Source organism: Melozone crissalis, unplaced genomic scaffold (assembly GCF_028551555.1).
Source record: "Melozone crissalis strain CALT ecotype California unplaced genomic scaffold, PUWL_Pcris_2 ptg000057l_1, whole genome shotgun sequence".
In the NCBI taxonomy this organism is placed as follows: domain Eukaryota; kingdom Metazoa; phylum Chordata; class Aves; order Passeriformes; family Passerellidae; genus Melozone; species Melozone crissalis.
Window position 1 is genome coordinate 1,226,321 of NW_026535835.1, and position 18,434 is coordinate 1,244,754.

At 52.1% G+C, this 18,434-nt stretch overlaps 1 protein-coding gene across 4 annotated transcripts in view; it reads right to left on the minus strand.

Moving 5' to 3' along the window:
• The window catches only part of MTMR4 (myotubularin related protein 4), a 56,410-nt gene that overhangs the window by 12,885 nt on the left and 25,091 nt on the right, over window positions 1–18,434 (minus strand). For 3 of the 4 annotated variants that reach the window (XM_054287227.1, XM_054287228.1, XM_054287229.1), the window contains exons 3-8: window positions 12,917–13,006; window positions 10,422–10,538; window positions 9,701–9,783; window positions 9,340–9,506; window positions 7,452–7,548; window positions 1,874–1,987 (exon numbers count right to left, since the gene is read on the minus strand). In XM_054287227.1, coding sequence (XP_054143202.1) covers window positions 1,874–1,987; window positions 7,452–7,548; window positions 9,340–9,506; window positions 9,701–9,783; window positions 10,422–10,538; window positions 12,917–13,006 — 668 coding nt within the window. Of the gene's footprint in view, window positions 1–1,873; window positions 1,988–7,451; window positions 7,549–9,339; window positions 9,507–9,700; window positions 9,784–10,421; window positions 10,539–12,916; window positions 13,007–15,312; window positions 15,535–18,434 lie in introns of those variants that run through there. The other variant, XM_054287230.1, reaches the window with a different exon arrangement.

Genomic DNA, 18,434 nt, shown 5'->3' on the forward strand with positions numbered 1-18,434 from the left:
TTAGAAGTGGATTGTACCTGGAGGCTTCTGCATCTCTCCTGTGCATCTCCACTGAGGACTGAGATGGAGACCTGAATTTCTGTTTTACTTAATAGCTAATTTATACTTTTTTCAAGAAATCTGATAATGGGATACCTTTGGTGTCATGTTTTACAGCTCTGACTGTGACCCAGTGAGATCAGCCTTATCCAAAAGCTCTGAGGTCTATCAGAGTCCCTTGGGATGCAGGCACCCATCCATTCTCTCCTGAGCTCCAAGTGAGGAGGAGGAGCTGAGTGTCAGGCTTTTCATTTCCACACAGCACAAGGCATTGCAGAAGCAGCCTTGACCCTCAAGGACCATCCTGCTCCAAAGACTTCAATCTTCAGGGCAAAGACTAAAAAAAGTGCATGAAAATCAGAGACACATGGGCAAGCACTTGCTCCATCTTGTAACATCACTTGTCAGCGTCTTCTAATCTGATCTCAGACTGCAAAGGGTTGTACTCAGCTCATAAATTACTGGGTACCATTACAGAGATGTAAAGCAAGGAACAAAATAATTGCTGGAGTAGGAAAAAGACATGGCTTTGCCCTGGGGTGGGTAGGCACAGTGGGACAAGCTCCAGCACCAGGCCATTTTTAGCAGAAGGAATCACAAATACAATTAACTTCTTAGCTGAGCTGGCTACAAGGAGGGAAAGGCTCCATCCGATAAGCTGTGCTCATTCCCACTCTGCTGCAGAGCTGAGCTCCAGAAGGAACACACAGTGTTTGGCCACATCCAACAGCAAGCCAAGAAGTGTGCTGATGCAGAGTTAAGGTACCTGTAAATTCACTGGTTTTGCTTCCTGACTTTCCTATTTTCCAATACAGCTCTGATCTTTTAAGGTATTTTTATATTTGGATTTGGTGACTACTAACACACAGTCTAAGGCTACAAACCATAATGTACATTTTACAACAGCACAACTGCCTGGGTGCCCTTTTCCATCAGCCTGCTGTTGGTTTCAAACACATCAGTCTCCTGGGAGATACATTAAGGTTAGGGTTAGGGTTAGGGTTAGGAACCAGCCCCTACTTTGGAGAGCCCTGCTCCATTGACTGCGTGGCCTCCTGCATCCCCCTCTGGATTATTTCTGGAAGGCAGGTCAGGGAATATTTCATAGAATTACAGATTATTCTAAACTCGAAGGGACCCCCAAGGATCATCCAGTCCAACCCCTGGCCCTGCACAGACACCCCAACAATCCCACCCTGGGCATCCCTGGAGCTCTGGCAGCCTCAGGGCTGTGCCCATTCCCTGGGCAGTGCCAGCACCCTCTGGAGAAAGAACCTTTCCCTGAGATCCTAATCTCTGACACAGCCTAAATGTCCCTGACACAGCCATTCCCTTGGGTCCTGTCCCTGGTCATCCAAGAGCAGAGATCAGAGCTGCCCCTCCACTGCCCCTTGTGAGAAGCTGCAGATTTGGGCATTCCCAGGTCTGTCCAGGCCTGCACACCCTGCTGAGCACAGGGCACTCAGCAGGCTCCTTTTGGCTCTGATTTCTTTTCAAAGTAGCAGCCAGACAAGGACCAACGTGTGGAAAGATTTTGAAACTCTGAGAGAACTTTAATTTGACCTCATCTTGCAACATCTCCCGTAGGAGGAAAGTCACCCACACCTTCAAATCTGACTGAGAACAGCAAAGGGCAGTTCTGGAACACTGCTTCTCTCTTCTGGAAAACACCCTGGTGCAGATGGTGCTGGGAGAGGGAGCCCTGGGAGCATCTCCTTTGCAGGAGGCAAAGGATAAACAGCTCTCCTGCCATCCCTGTCCAAAGCCCCTGCAAGACTGTGAGGACATGGCAGCTGTCATGGCTTTGGGGGAGGGAATTTGGGTTTGCATTTACCTGTACACCACCACAGGGATCCTCTTCCATGACCTGAATGAAGCCACATTCTCCAGCTCCTTGTCAGTGATCCAGACAGGGACCAGCAGCTTCTGGGGATAACTGGAACAAAGTCTGGAGAAGAGAAAGCATGAAAGGCAAGATGAGGACTGAGCAATCAAAAATCTGTCCCAGAGCAGCTCACATTTCCCCAAACTCAACCTGCAGGATTTTGTCTCTTCCTCCTCATATCTGTCTCAGCACAGTGAGACAAAATGTCAGGAATGAGCTGAGAGAAGACAGCCTCCTTTCACCCCAGGCCTCATCTCTGGCCTCATACTAAGTATCCTAGTACTTCTCAGGACACCTTTGGAACAACCGCTGGATTTAAGAATTCATGAGAGTTTAGGGGAATAGTCAATAATTTACATTAAGTTTTTGTTTTCTTGTAGCAGGTACACACAGAGCTTCTGGTAAAGAATGGCCAACCACTTTCTGCCTGAGAGAACAGGATACATTGTTCAGTGAGGAAGACACAAATCTACCCAGAAATTTAGCAGTGGGGACTTGGGGGTATGCAAATAAAGTGACAGGAGTGAGATCTACATCATAGCTTGTTTGGATGGGTGCCAGAAGTCAAATTCTTGTAGCTATCTGAACATGCACCAGCAGTGAGAGGAGAACTCTGAGAGGAGAAAGCACTGGCAGAGGGCAGGGTGACATGGGATATTGGGGAAAATTGTTCACTGGGAGAGTGGAGAGACCCTGGCACAGGGTGCCCAGAGCAGCTGTGGCTGCCCCTGGATCCCTGGCTGTGCCCAAGGCCAGGCTGGACAGGGCTGGGAGCACCCTGGGATAGGGGAAGGTGTCCCTGCCATAGCAGGGGGTGGAATGGGAGGGGCTTTAAGGTTCCTTCCACCACAAACCATTCTGGAATTGTGGCACACACAAAATTCCAGGAGGGCAGGGGGGCTTTCTGGCTCCTGCAGCTCCTGCCCTGCCCCTGCTGCTCCCAGCACAGGCCAAGGGCAGGCTCAGACACAGCAGGGCCTGGGAGCTGGAGCAGCTGAGCCCCTGCAGCCAGGCAGGCACAGGAGGGTACATGGCAAGGAACATCAAAGAGCAGCTCTGGCTCAAGGTTATCCCACATCATTTAGCAGGAATGTTTCGGGGCAGATGGGGAGCAATGTGAGGAGGGTGAAAGGATCCAGCCAGTAAGCTCCAGAGGGTGGTCTGGTGTTCCTGAGCCCAGGCTATTCCAGCTGATAGCAACGAGCACAATCCAGTATTAGTTTATAGTGCTAGTGAAGAACTGCCTGCCACACTGGAAAATGGCACTCCAGTGTCTAGACAGCTCCTCTGAGAGCCCCAGGCAGAAAGCAATGGTGGCTAAGGGATAAAAACAACTGGGTGAGGATGAGGAATTCAGGAAGCAAAATTAAAGCTGTCAGTTAAGAAGGTGAAGTCCAGGTTATTTGTGGTAGGATGTCTGGGCTTGGACATCTCTGAAATGCCTGAGATTCCATAAGTAAAGGTGGTCACGAAATTAGAGAAGCAGTGAAGCATGACTGAAGATGCAGGAATGTGGGAGAGGGTTAGCACCTGTTCAGGTCTGGAGGAACTTCTGCAATAGCTGAGTCTATACATGAACAGGCTCTGCTGAAGTGCAAACAGTTCCCTGGCACCTCAGATGAAACATGGGTGATGTTTTAAAAGTACAGACTGGGGAGAGGTAGTCCAGAAGAGGCTCAGGAGTGTATCTTCTAAGTTAAATCACTAAAACTCTGCAGCCTTAGGGAAACAGTAAGATAGAAATCAATAAAATTCAGGTAGGAAACAGGACATCTTTAAGAAGTGAAGCCAAATTCAAGCAGGGTGCATAGAAACAGGGAATAAGGTGAAGACAAAGAGACATGTCTTTCTAGGCTAGAATTCCAGAGGAATACAGTAGAGGAAGTGAAACCCCAGGATAAGCAACTCTGTTGGCTTAACAGTATCTGATACACTGATACAAGGAAGGATATCTGTGGCACCTTAGTTTCAGGGTACAAGCTTTATAGGAAGGCCTAAATAGGCTGAGCTTGTGAGCAAAGGGTGGGCAACTTCCAGGGGAAGGTGGGAGTGACAGTGTAATACTCAGAGTGACCAGCATCCACCAGAACGTGCACAGATCAAATCCCAAGCCTGAAGAGAAACAGGACAGCATTGAGGCAACACTATCAACGCCTGGAGTGACAGTAATGGCATCCACAGGGGCTGGAAGAGAAGCAGAAAGGCTGCAAGGGCAGAAATTCCCATGGGAGACTTATTTTGCTTCCACACAGGTCTGAACCAAAGGTGACATTTTCAGACACACCCAGGTGTTTCTTGGTGCTACCAGTAAAATCATCAAGTCTCTGACTCTTCCTTTGGACCTAAGCTGCTCCAAAGCAGAATAACTGAAAATTCCCTTTGTTACAGCATGCATCACTCAGTAGATTCAGTCATCTTTTTAGAGGGGATGAGGCTCCCACAACAGCAACAACAACACAAAGGATCAAGTTCAGGGCACATTGAGTCAATATGGCTGCTGGGAGGGAGGTCACTCCTCATGTGTGAGCGCTACCTGTACCATCAGTGAATGAGCAGATAGGGCAAATTTAGATTTGCAGAAGGGGTTGTTTGAAATTTTTTGTGTGCCTGTGTTTTTTAACAGGTATGTCCCCACAGAGCTGAAGAATGCTCCTTTAGGAAACAACTGCTCTTGAGAAGATAAAAAATAGTTCAGAAGCTCAACGATCATTTTTCACCACAATGGGAGTCCTAAAGGAACCACCTGCAGCGGGGTGGCCTGGAAAGCCCCAGGACCAGCCTGAGCCAGACAACAAAGGGAAACAGCCTTGAACTGTGAGGTTTGATGGCAGGAGAGGGCAGCTGGAACAACACAGGCATCAGCACCTGTGAATGGGGATCGATGGAGAACCTTCTTAGCACAGAGATAACAATGAGGGAGAGGAACCATGAATACTCTGGTTTGGAAGGGGTCCATGAGGATCCAGCCCCTGGCTCTGCACAGGACACCCCAACAAGCCCATCCTGTCCCTGAGAGCCTTGTCCAAGCTCTTTTTTCACAGAAGACAAACACATGTGCCACTAACAGTCCTCACAGACTTACTGTCCACGTGTTCCTGTGGCAAATCCAAGCAGGGACAGCAATTATCCCTTTCCAATGGTATGGATACTATTAAAATTTATAGAGAAGTGTAAAAAAGACAAAATTTGAATTAAGAGCAGTCTCAGAGACCAGTAGGAAACACCATCTGGCTAAAGCAGTAACACAACTCCAGGCAAACTTTCTCCTCATAAACTCAAAAGTTAAATAAAATCACAACAGTAAAAAGATGAAACCTAAAAATGAGCATCAACACTGGAGGCAAAGTGTTTTTGGTGTTTTCCTTTTTCTGAAGGAACTACATGTGTACCAAACACACCAGTGCTAAGGCTGATATGAAACAGCCACCTCAGAGAGCCTGTGTGGACCAGATGGGCAATGCTGGAGTGATCCCATTTCCCTGGGTATAACACCCCTGAAGATGTGAGAGCCAGGGAGAGACCATGTAATAATTTTATTATCACTGTAGACTTTTATCAAGATTGAAGGAGTGGTTATTATAAGCTTGTATTGCTCTCACTTTACGATGGCTGTCGCCAGGAAGGAGATAATAGTTCCCAGATAAGGACATCTCAGAACAGACTTGAAAGACAAGGAACAAAGCCATTACCTTGGAGTATCCTGTCTTTAACAACACTGTTTTGCCAATGCAGGGAAATAAAAGATAAAAGGACTATAAACAGTTAAAAAGTAACCTGATCCCTGTGAATAGAGGCAGGTGGTTATGATCAAAAGGCAGGGCAGGATTTAAAGCCACACTCCCCCAGCAGCAAGAGAGAACTGGTTTGAGTCGCACAAGGCAATTGCACCACCCCTGAGATCCCGGGATGTCTGCAGGAAGCTGGGACCTGCAAGGATCTCCAGGGAGGAACTTGGCAGGTGGAGGGAAGCAAAGCCAGGCCCACACCCAGCTTGCTGAGGTTTGTTTTAAGTCCTTTCTTCCCTGGTTTGGTTGGAAATCAAACACCTGTCTTCAGAGAAGGTGGTTAATGGCTGTGGATTATTGGCCACGAAGCAAAGCACAGATGGTCAATGGAAGCTGAACTTCCTGAAATAGTCAGAGGGAACCACACCCCAAGACCCAGCAGGGAAGAAGACCCTGCACACAGAGACTCTGTCTAGGGCAGGAACCCACAGGCTGTGCACTCCAAAACAGAGGAGTTCAGGACAACCACTTTTATTTGACAACCTTGGAGAAACTGTGTAAATGCCAGCAAAGTCATGTGAACAGTCCCAAAGCAATGATGTGGTCAGTGGGGCAGAGGTAAAATGGAAATCACCCCTCAAATTTAGCGCTTGTGGCCTGGATTCTTCAGGAAAAGAGAAGAGGCAGCAAGCTCCAAAACTGGGATTTCCACAGTCCAGTGTGTCTGAGATTTCTCATGGTCTCCACAGGAAACCAGTGACCTAGAACTGTCCAATCCATGGGTGATGGGGATGTCTGGACTGGCTGGGACAGAGAGGAAAGGCTGAGGGACACCAGTGGTTTCAAGAACAGGATTATAGGAAATGCACAAATGAGTATGTCCATCAAAGTCTGAAATCCCATTGGCTTAATGCCACCTGCTGCAAACAGTGCAGCTGCCCTTTTCCAAGAGTCCTGAGCTCCTGCTGGAAGAGAAGGCAGGCTGGAAACACTGATCAGTGGCAAAAGGTCTCTTCCACTGTGAGAGTGGGAAAACCTTGCAGAGATTTCCACCCCAATGCCCACAGGGAACACTTTCAACACTGGCTCAACCAAAATGTGACATACAGTGATGGAGAACCCCCTGTGGGACGTGCCCAGCACACCACCATTTTCCCAGGGAATGCTCTTTGCCCTTCCACATTGTGATGCTCCCAAGCTGCACTTTGGGACTGCCACCTCTTGTTCTGCCACGTGCCACTGCCAGAAGCTTTACTCCGTGCCCTTTGTGAATGCCTTGCCAGCAGCTGGAGCAGATCACCCTTCAGCTTCTCCTGCTCTGACTGAACGAGCCTCGCTCATTCCCAGACTCCTGAGCCTGCCAACAGCTCTCCACTGGCTAACCCCAGCTCCTCACAGAGCTGAACAGCTGCCTGAGTGTATGAAAACTGTGGCTGTTATGTCAAACTGAGCATTTTGGAGAGGAGGACTGACCAGAAAGACAAACCCACAATGGATGGACCTGCAGACTCCCAAATGTTTTCCATGAGGAATAAGAGACACCACATGATAAACTACCTGAGTCAGCATTTACAGCTCCTCCTAGCTCTGATGTTTGGACTGTATTCCCTGTCCAATTCCAGGATGTGAAAGGCAGAAAGAAAAGGGATCTGGCTCATACTGTGATCAGCCTGGGGGCTGTCAAGGCCAGGAAGGAGGATTAGCTGGAGTTTGCCTCACCCACTGCTCCGCATGGGGATTACCAAGGGAAAAGGAAGGCAAGAGCAGAGCGGGAGGGGCTGTGATGAAACACAAACACTCACTTGTAGTTGTTGTTGATGTCAGAGACACGCCAGGCGTTCTGCAGGTCGAAGCCCATCCTCGCCAGCTCCATCTCAAAGCGGAACCTCACGTGGTCCCCTGGGGAACAGAGCACAGCAGGTTACTGACAGCACACAGGAATCTCAATCTGTTTGTGGAACTCCACAGCAACTGGCACAGGCTGGAGAGAGGCACAAAACCACAGAAAGGTTTGGGTCAGCAGGGACCTGAGGCTCATCCTGTTCCACCCCCTGCCATGGCAGGGACACCTCCCACTGTCCCAGGCTGCTCCAAGCCCCATCCAGCCTGGCCTTGGGCACTGCCAGGGATCCAGGGGCAGCCACAGCTGCTCTGGGCACCCTGTGCCAGGGCCTCTCCATTCCCTGATTCAAGAATTCCTTTTAACATCCCATCTAACCCTGCCCTCTGTCACTTTAACACTGTTCCCCCATGTCCTGTCACTTCCCACCCTTACAGAAAATGTCCCCCTCTTTTTATAATCCCCTTTAGGCCCTGGCAGGGGCTCTGAGCTCTCCTGGAGCCTTCTCCTCTCCAGGTGAGCACCCCCAGCTCTCTCAGCCTGGCTCTAGAGCACAGGAGCTCCAGCCCTGGGAGCATCTTTTTGGCAAGGAGAAACTCATGGGCAACTCTATGGCAGAAATAATTGTGCTTCAGAAGCCAGGAAGACTTGACCCTCACAGGGGTACCTCTGCTTGTTTTGTCAAGTCAGGTCTCATCTCAGGGCACACAAACAGCCTCTCCATGTCAAGGGGGTGTATGGGGGGTTAATTTAACCTACTTCTGCCCATCTGGCAGAGACAGCTTCCAAAGTGGGTGTCAGGAACCCTATGGCAAGGAGCACTGAGCACCCACCTGAGGCAGTTCCTTCCTCCAGACTGCTCTCAGACACTGACTCAAGGTTTCCTCTCTCATATTTTAGCCTTGCCTCACTAATTCTGGATGTCTTTGTTGCTCCAGTGTCAAATCTTGTCAATAAATAAATACTGCAAAGCTCTTTACCTCAACCATATCCTGCAGCAACAACTTGAATCGGTGAGTTTATTTACACTAAACACTTTCCCTAAAGGAAACACAGCAAATATCTCTGCTGGGGTTTGGGGTATGGTAAGGAGACAGAGCTTACCTTTCCTCTATCAGCTTCTCTTGGAATAGCTGTATTACTGAACCCCACCCCTCCACCTCACCTGTCTCTGGACATTGGATTCAGGCTACTGTTGTTCTCCTCTAGGATCAGCTCATTTTTCAGTCCAAAGCCAGGTTTCTCACTCATTTTAATTCTGCTTTTAAACACCCTCATCATTGATAAGACAAAGCAACTGCAAGTGAACTTTGTGTTCCCAGGGAAGGGAAACTCCCAGTCCACACGAGGGCACCAGCACAGCTCTGGTTTTCTCTTCATGGACTCAAAGCTTTGATTTGCTTTGATTTTCTGTTCATGGACTCATCCTGTGCGAGGATGAGCCAGGGCTCTCCACCGACCTGATCCTGGCAATGTCACAGCATTTTTGGGTGTTGGTGAAGAGATGCAGATGGGCTCATAATAATTAGGCTGCCTCAAAACTGATGCTGTTTGCCACTCCAGGACAGGACTGCCTGAGGTCTCTATCACTGTGATTAGAGAACTCAAGTATGGGATGTTTTCTCTCAAGGAGAAAGGGAAAAGCTGCTTCTGTGTTGCTGGTTCAGAAAGTTTTTTGTTGTGTTTGTTACTAATTCCTTTCACTGTGCTTCTTATCCAGCAGGATATGGCCATCAAGCTGGATCTCTAGGCCAGGCACAGGATGACCCAGGGAGGCAAATTTGAGACTGGACAGGGTTTATGAACAAGAGCTCAAGTGCAGTGCAGGAAGGGCCAGGCCAGGAGCTCACCAGGACGGCAGAGATGTGCATGCTGATCCTCCTCATCCACACACACCCCCAAGCACCAGGCGTGGTAGGCGAATGCAAAGAGGTCCTCAGGCTTGGCAGGGCGGGCAATGGCTCGAGTCAGCCTCTTCAGCCACTCCTGGCACTGCTTGAAGGTGGAGAAATGGCACCTGCAAACCCAAAGGCAAATCACCCTTAGTGGGGACATTCACCCAGCCAGGACTGAGGCAGGAAAAGGAACACGGCCCCAAGCCTTAGAACCCTGACCAAGGGCAGCTCAGTTCCAAAGCATCACAGGGGGAGCCACCACAGCTGGTCCCAGCCTGCAGCACCAGCAGCTGCACCACAGCAATAAACCAGATACCTGATCACTTTGGAGTCTTTGCAGATGATGTGAAGCTGGAACATATCCCGACACTCCACACTTTCCATCATCCTCAAAGGCACCTGCAAGGGAGGGACAATGTAGGGCATGACACCACAGGCCAGAGCAGCCCCAGCAGCCCTGCCTGCAGGCTCCTCACGCTGAAGACAGTTCCACCAGTCACGAGCTGCTTCTGTGAACTACAATCCCACTCCCAGGGTTATGGAGCTCCATGAGTCAGCACAGAGCTCTTCCATGATTATTATTCTGATTTCTGTTCTCTCCCTTGGTGATCTCCCACTTGGGGCCAGTTCCTGACTCAACCACATCCAGTCAAGCACAGGTAACAGAGCCAAATAACAGCTGCAGTAAGGGACAGCAAATCAAGGCAGTGAGAGAAAGCCTCAAGCTCCCACTGTCTGACTCTGCATTGGTGAGATATCTCATTAAAATTGGCCTGCAAGAGACCTCAACAGCCTTAAAACCACCAAAGTTATTGCTTGAATTTAAAGCAAACAGCAAAGGAAAGACCTAATTACTGTGCAAAGGAAAACCCCATCCTCACACTTAAATACAGTAACCAAACAGCAACAGCACACCCAGGCCTGGCATCCTCCAAGAGGCACCTTCCTGTGCCACAGCCCCCAGGAACGGGGTATTCCCACCCCTCCCTGCTCTGAAACCCTGGGAGAGGTGATGGTGCAGGCAGGGCCAGACTCACATTGATCACAGAGTCCTTGAATTTGATATGCAGGCGGTAGTTGGAGATGGCGATCACAGCGTCGTTGGCATGGCCCAGGTACTCCACCCCCTCACCCTGCAGCACAGTGAATGGCACCTGCAAGGGAGACAGCACCAGTCAGGTCACACAGGCACCCTGAGCACTGAATTCCCAGAGCCACTCTTCCCCCTGCCCTGAGAGCAGGACAGACAGCGCGGGCACCGCTGCCCAGCCCCGCACACGGAGCCAGCAGCAGCTCCTGAAGGATCACCTGTGTGCCAGGCACACCTGGCAGCGAGGGGGGCCGGGGCACAGAGGGACAGCTGCTCTTCAGAGAGGGGAAACCAGCCCTGGCACAAGAGGCATGGAGAGGGACATGACTGCAGGACAGCTCAGAGAGAAGAGGGCAGTGCTCTGCACAGCTCCTGAAAGAGCCCAGCAGCAGGGGAAGCACTGCAAGGGGCTGCCCGGGGAGGTGGTGGTGTCACCATCCCTGGAGGTGTCCCAGGAACAACTGCATGTGGCACTCAGTGCTCTGGGCTGGGTGACAATGTGGGGATCAGCCACAGGTTGGACATGACGGTCCTGGGGGTCTTTTCCAGCTTCAGTGATTCTGGGATTCTGTCCCAGGGCAGTGTCACTTATGTGATCCTGCTGTGCCATTTAAACATGGGGTGCCCTCAGCTGCCCTGTGAGACTCAGTAGTACCATCCAGGTAAACAAATGAACCAAAGTTGTACCCAGTTTCTGCTAACAAGGCTCTCAGGGATTCTGTGTATAGTTATTTATATGATTGAGGAAGCTTGTCCTGATTAAACTGTAAGAAAGCTTCATTAAAGTTACCTCCATAATCAAGTATCTGTTTTTCCCCATCAGTCTGGACACGTCATAGTTGTTTTTAAAACACAGGATTCTGGCAGACAGTCAAGTTTGACTTTTTTTATATTAAAAAAAAAAAAAATAGAAGGCAGAACAGCCTAAAATTCACCAGGCCTCTTTGTCCTTAGCTAATCAGGTTCCTCCTGCTCCCTGAATGCCACCTACACGAGGTGATGTTGGTACCCAATTATGCAAAAAATGTCACGACAATTTATCATTTCAGCCAGAGCTGAAATCTGCCAGACAGGGCAGCTGATGACACAATTCATTACACTGTAATCAGTACAAGTCAGACCACCTTCTCTTTATTTTGAAGTTGTTTCTATGGCTTGGGTATAAAAACCTGAATTTCAAACTTCAAGTGACAAGTGTACTAACACCTTCTCCTTTCTTTGTACAAAATTAACCACCCTAGCCTGGCATCTGTCCGAACACTCCTGAAAAATATTCATTATTTGCCTAAGAGAATATCCTCTCTTTATTTCTGCAGTTGATTTCTGCAGGCTTGCCAGAGCTGTTTTTATCTGGCATGTGTCTCTCCTGCTTACGTGGCTCTTTCACACAGCAACAGAAGGAGACAGAACAGGAAGGGGCTGGTAAGGGAGGGAAATCCTGGAATAAACCAGAAGGTGCCCCAATACAGCTTGTTATCAACTGATGGCATCCCTCTAGAGCCACAGGATCCTGGAGTGGTTTGGGCTGGGAGTGACATCCCAACCCAAGCTCATCCAGTTCCACGCCCTGCCATGGGCAGAGACACCTTCCACTGGGCCAGGTGCCAAGTCCCATCCAAGCTGGTCTAGAACACTCTGCTTTAAAATAAATTAACAATTTACTGAAGGCAATTTACTCTTGGGAGGATAGAACTTTACTTCTCCAAACAGCAAACTAAGGCAGAGGGTGCTCTTCTCCAGAAGTCTCTCAGCTCAGAGTCGCCTCAGCAGCTTCACCCTCAAAGGCACAGCCCTGCAGGCCTGACCCTGCACAACCCCCCAGCCTGCAGCTGTTCCTTCAAGCCAACAGCTCTCAGTCCTTTTCCCCAGCATTGTTTGCCAAGGCAGTGACAGTCTCAGAACAAACTCAAAACACTGCAGCAGCAAGAACAAGGTGAGCCTGGCTCCAGCCCCAGGACTGTGAGCACCAGAGGATGTTAAAGGAAGCACCAATTCCCAGAGGGAATGCTGCCCTTGCTGCACAGTAGCAACAGCACCCAGGGCTCTTCCCAGGGCTCTCTGCAGCAGGAGGCTGGCACCATATGGAGGTTCCTTCTTCCAGCCACCGTGCAGCAGGAAAACGCCAGGGGCAAGGTGCTCGAGGGGAGAGCAGGCAGTGCAGCTGCACAGAGCACGGCTCCCTGCTCCAGAATCTCCCTGGATGCAGGCTGCAGGGCAAGGCAGGCAGCAGCAGCTCCCCCAGGGAATGCCAGGGCTGGCTGTGCACTGCAGCAGCTCCAGCTGCATCCTGCCAGGGCTGGGCAGCCAGGGCCAGGGCACAGGGAGCCGCTGCCCCGAGTGTGCCCCAGCCCGTGGCCTCCAGGACGTGCTGGCCTGCAGAGCTGCTCTGCAGGGCCCAGCCTGCCACATCCCAGAGCTGTTTGGGTGTTTTTACTTCCTTACCTGCAGTGACTCCTCCTCCTTTATGAGCTCCTTAGGGGGGAACAAGTCCTTGGCCTGGATGTACTCCAAACTGGGAGGGCCTTCCTCACCCTGCATTGCAAACAGAGCACACAGTGAGACAGCCTTGGCCAGAACACGCTGTGAAAGCCAAAAATTGAATCTGCTGGATACTCTTGGCAGCCCAGGAGCTTGGGGGTACCTGTGCATGGAAATGCCTGTTCTGCCTCCAGGCCCCAGCAGCTCCTCTGGCTGTTCAGAGCGCCCACAGCACAGTGAAATGCTGAAGCCTCCAAGTGGCACCTCTTCAAGCTGAGTGGTGTTTGGAAAGCCAAGCCGACACACCTTGGCCACGGGGGACTGATGTGACAGTAACTTGTCACATCAGCTGTTCCCGTTACGTGGCACCAGAGCAGACACACCATGACACAGAGGGTGTCCATCCACAGGCCAATGTCAGCCTACTCTTCCTCCTCTTAAGGACTGCTTTGCTTTAGGAGTTTTCTTTTCACTCTCACACCAAAGAAGTCTGGGAAGAGCCTGAATCTTCTCCAGGAGAAGATACAACTGTGAACAACCTAAAATCCTATAACAACTGCACCCCAGTACACATAATTCACAACAGGCACTACTGATTGGTGCCAGCACCAAGGCCAGGGCAGCTGGGTATGTCCAGCCTGTTCAGATGGACACCCAAAAAAACCCACAGAGGCCTCAGGATGGTCACACAGAACCTGCACATCCCATCCTTGACAAGTGGAGTGTATGTCTCAGTTTGGAACATGAGAATCTCCATGCACTGATACAATCAGAGTATCTTGAGCTGGAAAGGATAAGATTCATCAATTCCCACTCCTGGACCTGCACAGGACACCCCAAATCCCACCACGTGTCTCAGAGCATTGTCCCAATGCTCCTTGAGCTCTGGTGTGAACTATTGGTAACAATTTTCACCAGCCCTCACCCAGGCCCTGTCACATCACTGAACTGCTGCCAAAGGAGTGGCACCCAGACATTCAGCTGCAGATGCTCATTGCTGGGAGTCCAGGATGCTGCTAATTCCACATGTATTTGGTGTGGGAAGGTTTTCTTCAGAAGGCTGCTTGCTCTCTAGCTCTAGGCTCTAGCATTTACCAGGAAACACTGTGTTCTGTAAGCACTGAGTAATATTTTAAAATGAATAATAAAAAATCTTTCTGGGTATGTCACCCAAGCCAGAATCCCAATTCCAACCTGAAAAAAGGAGATCCCAATCCTTCTGGCTCAGGAATATTTCAAATTATGCTGAATTCTCTTGTGTTTCTGACAGGGCCTGAAACCTCAGCGCCTGCAGGAAGAGCCTGGCCTGAGGTGGTCCCTCGACCTCAGACAGGGGCAGCCAGACCCCTCCTACCTCACATCCAAGGAACCTGCACACATGTAACATGCTGTTAGAGCCTTCACAAAACTCAGCATGGGGGAAAGGCACTGGCCCTCTCACCACGCTCTGAGGGACACAGGGCACAGCACCAGCTCCAGCAGCAGCCAATGCTCACTGGAGACCACGGGGGGCCCGGGCCCCTCCTGCCAGTCTCCCTCCAAGGCTGAGGCACCAGCTCAGGGGAGCACAAAGGGAAGGTGTGTGCCCGTGTGCCGGTGCAGCAGCCGGGAAGCAGAGATCCTCTCGCATCCTCACTTCGCAGTTCGCAGAGAAATCCCAGGGAGCAGCAGGAACTGGAACAGGGCGGCCCGAGCTCTCCCCCCGCCTGGGTGTCCTTGAGTCCCTCCTCGCCTGCAGCACAGGGCAGGCGGAGGCTGAGCATCCCCTCCCGCCACAGCCCCATCCCCGGCACCGGCAGGGCGGGGGGCAGCACCCTGCGCTCTTCACAAGCCTCGGAGCCCATCTGGCCAGGAGTGCCCTGGAGGGTGGAGGGTGGGTCTGCAGAAAGGGTCAGAGCAGGGAACCCCCCCTCGCTGAAGGTATTAAAGGTGCCGAGTGCAGGACCCCTCAGCTCAGCACCGCACCGAGTGCAGGACCCCTCAGCTCAGCACCGCACCGGGGGGGTCCCGCACAGCCGCGGCCAGGGAGGGGGCGCGGGGCTCCCGGGGCTCGGCCGCTCTCGCACGGTAATTCCCCAGCTCCAGGCAGGGCGCGGAGCCTGCGGGGCCCAGCAGAGCGGCCAGGGCCTGCCGGGGCTCAGCCCGCGGCGCCGGGCACTGCTGTGCCCTTGGGCCCGGCCAGGGCAGCGGGGACGGCCCACGGTGTCCTCCGGCGGCATGTGGGAGCCAGGGGAGGGGGATCCCCCTTCCCCCCGGGCAGATGCAGAGGATGCCTCCACCGGCATGTGAGCTGGAGAGCGCAGCTGGCTTATGGCCCCGCTTCCATGAAGGAGAGAAGGGAAATAAAAAGCAGCACTTACAAAGCAGTTGAGCATGGAGCAGGAGACGCGGCCTGGCAGACTCATGTTCATTTTCCGAGACGGCAGCAGGGCCAGGCAGGCACAAGCATCTCCTCCCTCCGGCTGCGAGCTGCGTCCCCGGCACTGCGGCAGCGTCCCCGCTCCGCCGGGAAGGGCAGGAGCATCCCGGCCGCCGGCGGCCCGAGCAGGTGCCGGTGCCGCCGCCGACAATGGAGGGAGGGCGGGCGGAGGACGGGCAGACTCCACCTCCCTCCCAGGGCCGCCGAGCGCGGCTCTGCCATCTGAGCGTCTCCGTGACGGGCGAGACAGAAAATGGAGCGGGCGGCGGGATCGCGGGCGCTGCCCGTTCCATGGCGGGAATTCCCGGCCCACGGCGCTGCTCCCGCCGGCACCTGCCTCGTGCCGCACGGATGGCGGCACCGGGAGCGCCGGGAACAATAGCGGGAGGGCTGCTTCGTGCCCCGGCACCGCGCCCTCTGCCCCAGGCCCTCCACCCTGGCACCCCGGCACGGAGCCTTCTGCCCCGCGCCCGCTGACCCCACACCAACGCCTCCACAGCAGCACTGAGGCCTCTGCTCCGAGCCCTCTGTCCCAGCTGTGTGCCCTCTGCTCCAGCCCTGAGCCCTCTGCTTCAGCCCTGTGCCCTCTGCCCCAGCCCTGTGCCCTCTGCTCCGAGCCCTCTGCCCCAGCTGTGTGCCCTCTGCTCCAACCCTGAGCCCTCTGCTTCAGCCCTGTGCCCTCTGCTCCAGCCCTGAGCCCTCTGCCCCAGCCCCGTGCCCTCTGCTCCAAGCCCTCTACTCTGGCATCAAGCCCTCTGCCCTGAGGCCTTAACCCTGTGCCGACCCCTCCACCCCAGCATCAAGCCCTTGGCCCCAAGGCCTCTGGCACCACCACTGACCCCTCTCTCCCCAGCCCTGCACTCCAATGCTGAGCCCTCAGCCCCGGCCCTGCTCCCAGAAGCTCAGCCAGGATGTGCCCCTGCACCCCTGAGCCTGCCCTCCTCCAGCAGCCCTCCGTGCCTGGACTGGGAAATGAGGATAAAGGGGCTGCCTGCTGCATCTCACCACTCAAGGCTCACAAGAGTATAAGTCCTCTGTTCCAGGAGCTTCATGTGCACAGGGACTAGTCAGATGTGCCTGGCTCCCACCAGCACCTCTGTGCTGGAGCCTGTGCTCTGGAGTGGACAAGGCTCCTCTTGCTGACCACTTGGACACTTAGCTGCCATGTGAAGTTTCCCCAGCTCCCATCAGAAATGCTCACAGACACAGGGTAAGGCCACGGGCGTAGGAAATGCTGTGGTTGAGCACCCACCTCCTCACACCAGCCCCCTACGAGCTCACTTTTACTACTTGCTGTTCATCAAGCCCAGGAGCAAACAGCTCCCAGGTTACAGTCTATCTCAAGAACCACAGAACCAACTTCATGGGCAAACCCATATTCATTTCTACCATCAGCTGCTGCTCTGCCCCCACCACTGAGCCAGAGGGAGAATCTCTGTTAAAATGCAAAATTAAAACCTGACCCTTCATCAGTCCTCAAAGGCCCCACTATCTGGCTCAAATCACATCAACTTTTTGCTCCCAAAGCACAAATCCAAACAGAGCACAGCCTGTAGCCATTGAGCTCCTCTTAGATGTGTTTGCCCCACAGACACCACAAACAGCTCGCCCCAGCAATACCAATGGGATCTCAAAGAGCTTTTCTCAATTCAGATAAAAGACTTCAGCATTTCTCTGCAAAATTGTTCAAGATTAGATTATTCAGAGCTGCCTTGGCTAAAGGGACAGCTTTGTGACACCCAGACATGCTGCCCACTGTCCCTTGCAGAGCAAAATTCAGTTCCATGAGCTCCCTGGCTGACAAAACAATCCCACAGGCTCACATGGTTAACCAGTTTCACTACTTAGGATTAAAGACTTAGAGGAACACACAGCCACAGCTGCAGATAAGCCCTGAAATCCCATCTCACCCTTGTGTTGCCCCACTCCACCATTTACACGGAGCACAGAGGGTGGGTGGTAGGCATTGCTCATCCTTGGGGCACCTGAACTAGCCAGCACCCACAAACCAGAGCACAAGGACAGAGGGTTATGGACACAAACAGAGGATTGCACATAAGGACAGAAGGTTATGGATGAGGTTACAGATTTGTCTTGGCCAAAAGTGAGTGGCAGGCGAGGTGCTCTGCTCCCTGCAGGTGATCTTTGCCTGGTCACTGGAGGGAATGCTGAGAGAAGACAGAGCAGCTAAAGCTGAAGGAACCTTTTATACTAGAGAGAAAGCATGGCTAGAAACACTGCAAAGCCAATATTCATTGGGGTTTTGACATGTATCAGGAGAAAAGCAACACAGCACATTCGGGGAACAGCTGAAGTCCGGGAGTCTCTTGGGCAGCGTGTGAGCACACACAGCACAAAACCAGTCTGTAACACACAAAACCACTGACAAGGTAAGTAAGAGGTTTGCTACAACCAACAGTAAGATTTTTAGGGCCAAGGCTCAGTTCAGGGCCTGGCACAGGAATTGTTTGCATTGTAACCCCCCTAAGCTGCAGCTGTGCAGAGTTAAAGGGCTGCTCGTCAGATCAGTACTCTGAATTTCCTACCAAAGCTGACCTGAACGCCCACAAATAGAACTTCTGCTTTCACTGAAATATTTCTGCACTTTTAGTATCAGAAAAAGACTCACACACGGCTTAGAAACTTCTGCCCAAGCACTGAGCCTGCTGCAGAGCAGAAACTTTGCTCTGAAGTTCAGTGGCTTCACAGGCTTTCAAGAGGAACTTGATTCAGACTCTGCTTTCAGTTCCTTCAAGAGTTCCCAAAATACCTGCCCTCCTTTCCCTCCAGTGACCCAGGCAAAGGCAGCAGTGGTGCTGGGCAGCCCAGCACAGGACTGCACAGTGCTCCAGACTCCTTAGCTGGCATAGCCAGAGGGAATTCCTAAATGCCACCTCGGATGCCTCCCCAGCTAGGCTCTCTTCTCCACTGTCACAGAGGAAGAGAAGGTTATTTCACAGAACTGGGCTCCTCTCAGTGTTCTCAGTGTGTGTGTGCTCATGTAGGCAGAGAGAGAAATCTCCTTCATCATCTCCCAACCACCCTTACAAAGTGTTTCTCAGT